The sequence below is a fragment of the Tachysurus fulvidraco genome, chromosome 7, assembly GCF_022655615.1.
Source record: "Tachysurus fulvidraco isolate hzauxx_2018 chromosome 7, HZAU_PFXX_2.0, whole genome shotgun sequence".
In the NCBI taxonomy this organism is placed as follows: Eukaryota; Metazoa; Chordata; class Actinopteri; order Siluriformes; family Bagridae; genus Tachysurus; species Tachysurus fulvidraco.
The window spans coordinates 3,429,161-3,439,160 of NC_062524.1; the positions used below are offsets into that span (position 1 = coordinate 3,429,161).

Consider the following 10,000-nt stretch of genomic DNA (forward strand, 5'->3'; position numbering starts at 1 on the left):
GTGTGTGTGTGTGTGTGTGTGTGTGTGTGTGTGTGTGTGTGTGTGTGTGTGTGTGTGTGTGTAAACTGAGGCTGTATTGTCCCTATATTTTACAAGAAGATATATAAATAATATCTAATATCTCACTTATTAGACAGATCTGAGAACTGGGCGTGGCCTAATATTCTAACAAGCACTTGATTGACATCTCACTGGAGACGAGAATACTAGCCTTGCTGCGGCACTCGAGCCAAACTAAACACAAAAGCACAACCCTTTCGCTCGCTGGAGTTCCACTCATTGATTTAACAGTAATGATAGTTTCCTTTTTACTTGTTTAGCTGGTTACGTCTTGACTCACTGTCTTAATATTCTCTTCGTAGTTCAGTTTTTATTTGTTAGCTTATCTTTCCCTTGCTGTTTTAGACATTATTCACTAATATAATCTTCGGTCTTTATCTAAACCTTCTCTTGCTAGTTTGGTCTTCTTTGCTAGTTCAGTGTTCACTTACTAGCATGGCATTAGCATGCTAGTTTAGCATTCACTTTAGCTGTCTCTTAGCACAGCTTCACTTTTGCTTGCTGATTTAGTCATTATTTACTCATTATTCTTCACTCAAACCTTCTTTGTTGGCTCACTTATAAAGCTCTTCCCCAGTACTTAGCTCTTCACTTTGCTTATCTTCACTTTCTCTTGCTAGTCCAGTCTTCACCTTTAGCTTAGCTTTTTTAGCATTATTTTGCTAGCTTAGTTCAGCGTTCACTCACTAGGTCTCTTTCAGGGACAAACAAAAGCAGCCTTTGTGGTTGGTGAGAGTAAAATTTACATATCTACATTTTCAGACAAGCTCCTCCTACTATTCTACGTCAAAAGAGTATTATTTCCTGTAAAGGTCTTGTAGTTATTATAAGTCTAAAGAGTTTAGCTATCTGATTGAAGTCGTTTGTAATCTGAGCAGGTTTGGTGTGTATTATTTCAGAAAGAAGTCTTACAGTCCAGGAGAGGAGAGTGTGGTGTTAAAGACGCACGATGAGGACAGGCACACCTCGAGAGTGTGTGTTAAAGCGTGTGTGTGTGAATAGGTTAGCATTTCACCGGGCAGTGCCACAGACACCTACGTGTGTATGAGGGCCGAGTCTGACCCTGTGTCTCTCCGAGCTCTCAGTCCTTCACCTCAGAACAGTCTCGAGCTTTTACTACGATTTTGTAACATAGTATAAAGATGGAGATGAAATGAGTTATGAGTCTGATTTAACACTCACACACAAACAAACACACACACACACACACACACACACACACACACACACACACACACACACACACACACACTGGATCACTCTCAAAAATGAAGTCGAGTGTGAGTTAGGTGTGAGATTTGTATGAGTGTGTGTGTATGAGTGTGTGTGTGTGTGTGTGTGTGTGTGTGTGTGTGTGTGTGTGTTTTTTGAGGCTGATGTATGTAGGAGTATTTGTTGTTTGGATTAAATTTATCTTCTCTGCCTTCGAGCAGGTGAAGTGATGCTGCAGTGCAGTGTTTCTCCAGCAGGGGCGCTGCATCCTGTGCATGCCCAGCTCGAGCGCTTTGAGGCGGGACCAGGCTGTGCTGCCAGAGAGGGCGGGGCTAAAGAGACCCATGTGATCTCTGTGGCGAGACCTAATCACAGCACAGACAAAATGGTACTATGCCCTGTCTGTCTGTCTGTCTGTCTTCTGTCTGTCTGTCCGTCTGTCCGTCTGTCTGTCTGTCTGTCTGTCCGTCTGTCTGTCTGTCTGACTTTCTGTTTATCTTATCTGTGTTTCTCTAGGTGACAGTGGTTCTGCGGCCACTGTCCTACTCACACCCTGTCCATCGCCCAGTCATTCTTGTACTGAGTTCCCAGCATGCCATGCACTGGGTACTGGAGAGCGAAGGACTGCCAAAGAATCTTCATGTTCTGGTGCAGGTCAGTGCTTATACTTTGTTTGTGTGGGCGTGTGATTGTGTGTGTGGGCGTGTGTGTGTGTGTGGGCGTGTGATTGTGTGTGTGTGGGCGTGTGATTGTGTGTGGGCGTGTGATTGTGTGTGGGTGTGTGATTGTATGTGTGTGGGCGTGTGATTGTTTGTGGGGGCGTGTGATTGTGTGTGTGGGCGTGTGATTGTGTGTGGGTGTGTGATTGTGTGTGTGGGCGTGTGATTGTGTGTGGGCGTGTGATTGTGTGTGGGTGTGTGATTGTATGTGTGTGGGCGTGTGATTGTTTGTGGGGGCGTGTGATTGTGTGTGTGGGCGTGTGATTGTGTGTGTGGGCGTGTGATTGTGTGTGTGGGCGTGTGATTGTGTGTGTGGGTGTGTGATTGTGTGTGTGGGCGTGTGATTGTGTGTGTGGGTGTGTGATTGTGTGTGTGGGCGTGTGATTGTGTGTGTGGGTGTGTGATTGTGTGTGTGGGTGTGTGATTGTGTGTGTGGGCGTGTGATTGTGTGTGTGGGCGTGTGATTGTGTGTGTGGGTGTGTATGTGTGGTGGTGTGTGGTGTTGTGTGTGTGTGGGTGTGGTGTTGTGTGTGGGTGTGAGTGTGGTGTGTGATGTGTGTGTGGCGTGTTTGTGTGTGGTTGTGTGTGTGTGTGTGTGTGTGTGTGTGTGTGTGTGTGTGATTGTGTGTGTGGGTGTGTGATTGTGTGTGTGGGTGTGTGATTGTGTGTGTGGGTGTGTGATTGTGTGTGTGGGTGTGTGATTGTGTGTGTGTGGGTGTGTGATTGTGTGTGTGGGTGTGTGATTGTGTGTGGGAGTGGTGTGATGGTGTGTGTGTGGGTGTGTGTGTGTGTGGGTGTGTGATGTGTGGTGTGTGGGTGTGGTGTGTTGTGTGTGCGTGTGTGTGTGGTTGTGTGGGGTGTGTGTGTGGGTGTGTGGTGTGTGTGAGTGTGTGTGTGTGCATTGGGTTGGTGTGTGTGGGTGTGTGTGTGTGGGTGGTGTGATGTGTGTGTGGGTGTGTGCTTGTTTGTGTGGGTGTGTGATTTGTGTGTGGTTTAGTGTGTGTGTGTGTGTGATGTGTGTGCTGTGGGTGTTGTTGTGGGTTGTGCGTGTGATTGTGTTGTGTGTGGGTGTGTGATTGTGTGTGTGTTGTGTTTGTGTGTGGTGTGATTGTGTGTGGTGTTGTTGTTGTGTTTGCTTGTGTGTGTGGGATTTGTGTTGTGTGTTTGTGTGTATTGTGTGTGTGTGTTGTATTGTTTGGTGTGGGGTCGTGTGATTGTGTGTGTGTGTGTGCTTGTGTGTGTGTGTGTGATTGTGTGTGTGTTGTGATTGTGTGTGTTGTTGGTGTGGTGTGTGTGTGGGGGTGTGATTGTGTGTGTGGTGTGTGTTGTTGTGTGTGTGGTGTGTGATTGTGTGTGTGTGTGTGTGTGTGTGGTGTGTGATTTTGTGTGTGTGTGTGTGTGTGTTGTGTGTGTGTGGGTGTTGATTTGTTGTGTGTTGTTGTGTGTGGGTGTGTGATTGTGTGTGTGGGTATGTGATTGTGTGGGTGTGTGATTGTGTGTGTGGGCGTGTGATTGTGTGTGTGGGTGTGTGATTGTGTGTGTGTGGGTGTGTGATTGTGTGTGTGTGGGCGTGTGATTGTGTGTGTGGGTGTGTGATTGTGTGTGGGCATGTGATTGTGTGTGTGGGTGTGTGATTGTGTGTGGGCGTGTGTGTGTGTGGGCGTGTGATTGTGTGTGTGGGCGTGTGAGTGCTTTATAAAAAGACAAATGGTCAGTGTGTGTGTGTGTGTGTGTGTGTGTGTGTGTGTGTGTGCATGTTGCAGGTCTCAGTGAACTCCACACTGGAGAACGGACGTGTATCGGCTCGAGTCCATCCCATCCCATCGATGCCATGGCGACCTCGTGCTCTACTGCACTGGACCCTTCAGCGTCACGCAACCGTCTCATCTCTTACACACTCAGCCAGCGCCAATCGTGTCTACCTCCGCCTAGGAGAAGGTATACACACACACACACACACACACACACACACACACACACACACACAGAGCCCAACCTATATATACCAAAATGTATCCTCCGTGTGTTAATTCGGTCTTCGTCTTTTGTCGCCCCTCTTTTATTTCCCTGTCCCTCAGATCCCAGCATGCCGAGCGTGTGTCGCCTTCAGTCTCTCTTTCTCTCTCGTAACTACATGGTGTCCAAGCTGCAGGAGCAGGAAGTGAATGGCTGCGCTTCTTCAGAGAGTCTTCCCAACCCGGAGGTGCACGTCATCAAGCTGTGGTCTGCCGGCTCTGGACTCTGTGGGTGAGCTGGAGTCACACACACACTACCTCGGTTTAATTAACTTATTCGGTCATACTTAGTTTCTACCCATGAGCTCTGTGGCTCGGTAGCTTCGTGGCCTTAACGTGCGTCATGTGGATAAAGACGTTTAGCCGTGTGCTATGAATAATTTGACATATTTCCTGAGCAAACTGACACCAGACAACAGACTTCCCTTGCGATCGGTCCTGTGATTGGCGCTTTAAATGAGCCATGAATTTATAAGAGGCTTGGAAAGTTCATTCATTCATTTTCTACCGCTTATCCGAACTTCTCGGGTCACGGGGAGCCTGTGCCTATCTCAGGCGTCATCGGCTGAGTGGCATCATGGAGTGCCAACACATCACAGGGCACACACACACACTCTCATTCACTCACACACACACTACAGACAATTTTCCAGAGATGCCAATCAACCTACCATGCATGTCTTTGGACCGGGGGAGGAAACCGGAGTACCCCGAGGAAACCCCCGAGGCACATGGAGAACATGCAAACTCCACACACACAAGGCGGAGAAGGGAATCGAACCCCCAACCCTGGAGGTGTGAGTCGTACGTGCTAACCACTAAGCCACCGTGCCCCCCCGACTTGGAAAGTTATCAGAATGAAATCTGTTTTGATATTTGAAAGAAGAACGTAGTGACTTGGGCTCCCGGTTTAATTGGGGACAAATCCAGCCCTAGGTAGATGAGCTCAAGACCCAAACACTAGGACTCGAAGGCTGGTGATATAGATTAATTCCCCGAACCGCTATCCTTTATACGTGCTGAGTTTTCTATCAGAAATTGGTATGAAATTGTCCTCGTGGCAGATGTCTCTTGGTGAGGTTTGTGGACCCGACAGAGTGAATACGTCTAATAGGAAATAAGTCTACAGCTTATCTACAGCTGAACAAGTAACTTCATAAACAGGCCAGATATCCAGTCTGACAGTGTCTTGTGCTCCTTTCAGGTCATTACAGGTGGAGGTGTCTGTCTCTCTGCTGCCCCCGGTGGCTGACGCTGGCTGGTGTAATGTGGTGTTAGTGTTGAGCAGTGCTGCTCCTGTGAACTGGGCTCTGGTGACTCCTGGTCTCCGTGGCCACATCACAGTGCATGTGAGACGTCTCTGCCTTCACTGTTACTGCTCTTACCATCAAATTAGTGGTAAGAGGATGTGGGGAGAGAGAGAGAGAGAGAGAGAGAGAGGGAGAGAGGGAGAGAGAGAGGGACAGAAGGAGAGAGGGAGAGAGGGATAGAGGGAGGGACAGAAGGAGAGAGGGAGAGAGAGAGGGGGGGAGAGAGAGACGAGGAGAGGAGAGAGGGAGGGAGAGGAGCGGGGGGGGAGAGATATAATTGGGGGAGAGAGAGTCTGAGTATGATGAGATATATATAGAGAGCTTGATATATACTATTTCTATAGATGTTTATCTACTAGCTCTTTCTCTCTCCCTCCCTCTCTCTCTCTCTTCTCTCTCTTCTCTCTCTCTCTCTGTCTCTCTCTCTTTCCCTCTCTCTCTCCCCCCCCTCTCTCAGTCATCTCACAGTGTGACACCTCTCTATCCTCCCAAACCCGACCTCACCATGAGCAGCACCGTCATCCCTGACCTCATCACAACCCCTGACCCGCTCACCTGGGCCAATCAGAACGGCTTTTCCTCTTTGATGTCATACACCGAAGCTCATCTAGCCAATCGGCTTGTGATCAAGCTGAAAGGGGGCGGAACAGGTAAGGACAGAAATTAGCCAGTCTGTATCTGTCTCTGGGCTTCATGTCTCCTTACAGACAAAAGTAGCTTTATTACAGACACTGTGACTGATACAATACCAAGAGTTTACAGCAGGTCTGTCACTCTTTAATATTAAAAGTGTCTTTGGAACACAATTATGTTGAATAGGTTACCACACACACACACACACACACACACACACACACACACACACACACACACGTACAGAACAATATAATCAGTGTCTTCAGTTGAGCTGCAGATGTTTGGGTGTTTTCTTCATTTCTGTCCTGATTAAATGCTCCGATGTCCTTCACAGGCTCCAGGCTGATGTTCAATGTTATACAGATAAACACAAAACCTTCGATATGTGTTATATACGGCTCGATACGAAGCAGAGTCATACTCGTATCACGGTTCCTAGAATGTCCCGAAGACACAAGATTTTTCCTCTTATAGCGCAGTGACATCATGACAATCGTGACACATCTGTCGTGGACATACTGACGTAAAATATTCCGTATAGACCGTACACTTCTCTTCCTCGAGCAGGTTGTGTGTGCTGAAGGCCTTGATTTGTAAGCAGATATAGTGTAGAGTTAAAAAGAGTCAGTAACTATATTTGGACACAGGACAGAGAGACACTTCTGACAGAGAGACACTTCTGACAGAGAGACACTTCTGCAAAGGCTGTGTCTCAAATCACACGCTGTGGACTGTAGTTGTACACTTGAGCTGCAGGAAATCTAAAACAGATGTTTAATATGCCTGCTCTGTCATTTCTCTATCTCTCTCTCTCACACACACACACACACACACACACACACACACACACACACACACACACAGTGCAGGCTGTCAGGGAGGCGAAGCTGGAGGAGTCGTGGCTGAGACATTGGATGTCACATGAGGTCGACGATGCTGTGGATAGCAGGAAGGTCGTCAGCGTGCAATGTGCGGACGGACGCCTCGCTGTCTCTGTGGATAAAAGCTCCTTACAGGTCAAACACACACACATACACACACACACACACACACACACACACACACACACACACACACACACACACACACACACATTGTTAAAAACACATCAATGACACATTTTTTTGTAATCAGGAATTGATAAAGCAGTGTGTTCTCAAACATGGATTGTTTTTCACACACACACACACACACACACACACACACACACACACACACACACACACACACACACACACACACACACACACACACACATATATTGTGTGCAGGCTCTGGCTCTGTCAGTTTCGGCGGTGACCCTAAAGGACCCCTTGTGCCAGGCACGGGCCAATGGGAGCCATTTCCTGTTGGTATTTCCAGTCATTTCCTGTGGGACTGAAGGAGAGATGGAGCAACACGGCAGAGAAGTGCAGTACAGAAACACGGTGAGAGAAAGAGAGAGAGAGAGAGAGAGAGAGAGAGAGAGAGAGAGAGAGAGAGAGAGAGGACGAACAGACAGACACAGAAAACGAAAAACAGAGAAACGAAAAAAAAGAGGAATTAAGACGGAGACAGATTCAGATAGTAAATCAGCACCAGAGACAGGAACACAAAGATAGAGACATAAAGAAAGCGAGAAAGACAGAGAGACAGAGATAGCCAGACAAAGGGACAGAGAGAGAGTGAGAAAGAAAGAGAGAGAGACAGCTAGACAGACAGACACAGAACTGAGACAGAGAGAGAAAAAGAGAGACATTAAGAAAGAGAAAAAGACGGAGAGAGAGAGAGAGAGAGAGAGAGAGAGAGAGAGAGAGAGAGAGAGAGAGAGAGAGAGAGAGAGAGACAGAGTGAACGTAAGACATCGAGACAAAGAGAGGGAAGGAGACGAAGCTACGTATCAGTCATTTATTAAGAAGAGAATGTTAAAGCTGTTATGAAGCTGTTAAAACACACCACAGCTACGCTACACCTGCTAGTAATCATTTAAATGTCGCACGTGATTGGCTCAGGTTTTGGGTTTGTGACATCACATCACTATAAGTCCATGCTTTAGCTTCACCGCGTCTTTACGTGACTGGGTTCGGACGTCAGAGAAAGAGACACGTCTTTTTTTTATCCCAACATCCCGACATAGTCCTCCCTTTTTTTTTTTTTGCTTGTGATTACTGCTGCGGCCCAAGAAAAGCTCCCCGCTGGGTTTTCTTTGTGGAGTGTCTCATAATGGCGTAATTACGTTTGGAACTGGGTTCGGAACAGACCACAGCGTGACCTGACACACACATAACGCTTAGAGTTAGCATCTGCCAGGAAATATATATGTGACCTGGGTCACTCTGTGTGTGTGTGTGTGTGTGTGTGTGTGTGTGTGTGTGTGTGTGTGTGTGTGTGTGAGAAGTGTCTGTGTGAGAAGTGTCTGTGTGTGTGTGTGTGTGTGTGTGTGTATGTGTGTGTGTGTGTGAGTAGTGTGTGTGTGTGTGTGTGTGTGTGTGTGTGTGTGTGAGAAGTGAGTGTGTGTGTGTGTGTGTGTGTGTGAGAAGTGTATGTGTGTGTGTGTGTGTGTGTGTGTGTGTGTGTGTGAGAAGTGAGTGTGTGTGTGTGTGTGTGTGTGTGTGTGTTCGTGCATGTGCGTGCGTGCGTGTGTGTGTGTGTGAGTGTGTGTGTTTGTGTGTGAGAGAGAAGTGTGTGTGTGTGTTTGTGTGTGTGCGTGCGTGTGTGTGTGTGTGTGTGTGCGTGTGTGTGTGAAAAGTGTGTGTGTGTGAAAAGTGTGTGTGTGTGTGTGAGAGAAGTGTGTGAGAGAAGTGTGTGTGAGAAGTGTGTGTGTGTGTGTGTGTGTGTGTGCGTGAGAAGTGTGTGTGAGTGTGCATGTGTGTGTGAGAGAGAAGTGTGTGTGAGAGAGAGAGAAGTGTGTGTGTGTGTGTGTGTGTGTGTGTGTGTGTGTGTATGTGAGAGAGAGAGAGAGAGAGAGAGAGAGAGAGAGAGAGAGAGAGAGACGCTGTGACGTCCCCCCGCTGTGTCTTCCACATAAGTGATCTGGGTTACATCGTCCTGAACAACGTTGATGGACTGTACCAAAAAAAGATGGACTGTACCATTTCTATAACGGCAGGTTTGTGTAGTTACTCAAGCTGTTGGTCAGAAATACATTTATATGGATGACAGGTAGCCTACAAAAGGTACAAGCCATTTTCCAATGTGAGACAGCAGAATATGTCTGTATTAAACAGCTTCAGGACAAACGGAGAGGACAGAACTTCACACCCCAGACATGTGGACATGCGTGACTGCATGCAGGTGTAACTGGTGTCAGTCGACGGTGTTACACCTTGTCGTGTGTTTCCTTGTGTAGATATTGTTGTGGAAGTCTAAGCCTTCACTCGACATGCTGGAAACCTCAGAAGGGAAATCAGCCAACGAGTCGACTCCGCTGCTTATTCATGTGAGTTAAGGGGCGTGGCCTGTGTGTCTGTCTCTCAGGGTGTGGGCGTGGTCTCTGTATAATAATCATTATACTGTATTGTGTTTCTTCTGGTTGCAGTTCAGATGTGCAGCTCCTCTGCCTGCTCTCAGCAGCGCATCTACACCGAGCCTGTCCTCCAGGCCACAGGGGATGCTGCGTAGTGGAAAAGGCCCCGGCTCCGCCCCTGGCTCCGCCCCTGTCCCTGACCCTGCCCCTGGCCCTGCCTGGTTCCCGGTCCCACACGGTGGTCCTCCACTCAACATGCAACTATTTGCCACCGACAGGTTTGAACAGAAAGCGGTGGGACCCTGTGTGGTGACGGTTCCAGGACGAGTGTACGCCAAGGTCAGCTACATACAATACACAACATCATATTACTACATCACTCCATCTCCACATCACTCCATCTCCACATCACTCCATCTCCACATCACTCCATCTCCACATCACTCCATATCCACATCACTCCATCTCCACATCACTCCATCTCCACATCACTCCATCACCCCATCAACTCACCACATTAACTCATCATCACATCACCCCATCACATCACCCCATCACCACATCTCCACAGCACCCCATCACTCCATCACCACATCGCCCCAT

General features: G+C 47.8%; 1 protein-coding gene across 1 annotated transcript in view; it reads left to right on the forward strand.

The window, feature by feature from the left end:
* Nucleotides 1-1,474: 1,474 nt before the first annotated feature.
* engl (endoglin, like) overlaps nt 1,475-10,000 on the forward strand; it is a 13,842-nt gene continuing 5,316 nt past the window's right edge. The window contains exons 1-10 of the mRNA XM_047816836.1: nt 1,475-1,660; nt 1,789-1,926; nt 3,755-3,929; nt 4,070-4,238; nt 5,211-5,355; nt 5,774-5,966; nt 6,817-6,968; nt 7,224-7,379; nt 9,281-9,370; nt 9,470-9,736. Coding sequence (XP_047672792.1) covers nt 1,502-1,660; nt 1,789-1,926; nt 3,755-3,929; nt 4,070-4,238; nt 5,211-5,355; nt 5,774-5,966; nt 6,817-6,968; nt 7,224-7,379; nt 9,281-9,370; nt 9,470-9,736 — 1,644 coding nt within the window. The 5' untranslated portion in view covers nt 1,475-1,501. The remainder of the gene's footprint in view (nt 1,661-1,788; nt 1,927-3,754; nt 3,930-4,069; nt 4,239-5,210; nt 5,356-5,773; nt 5,967-6,816; nt 6,969-7,223; nt 7,380-9,280; nt 9,371-9,469; nt 9,737-10,000) is intronic.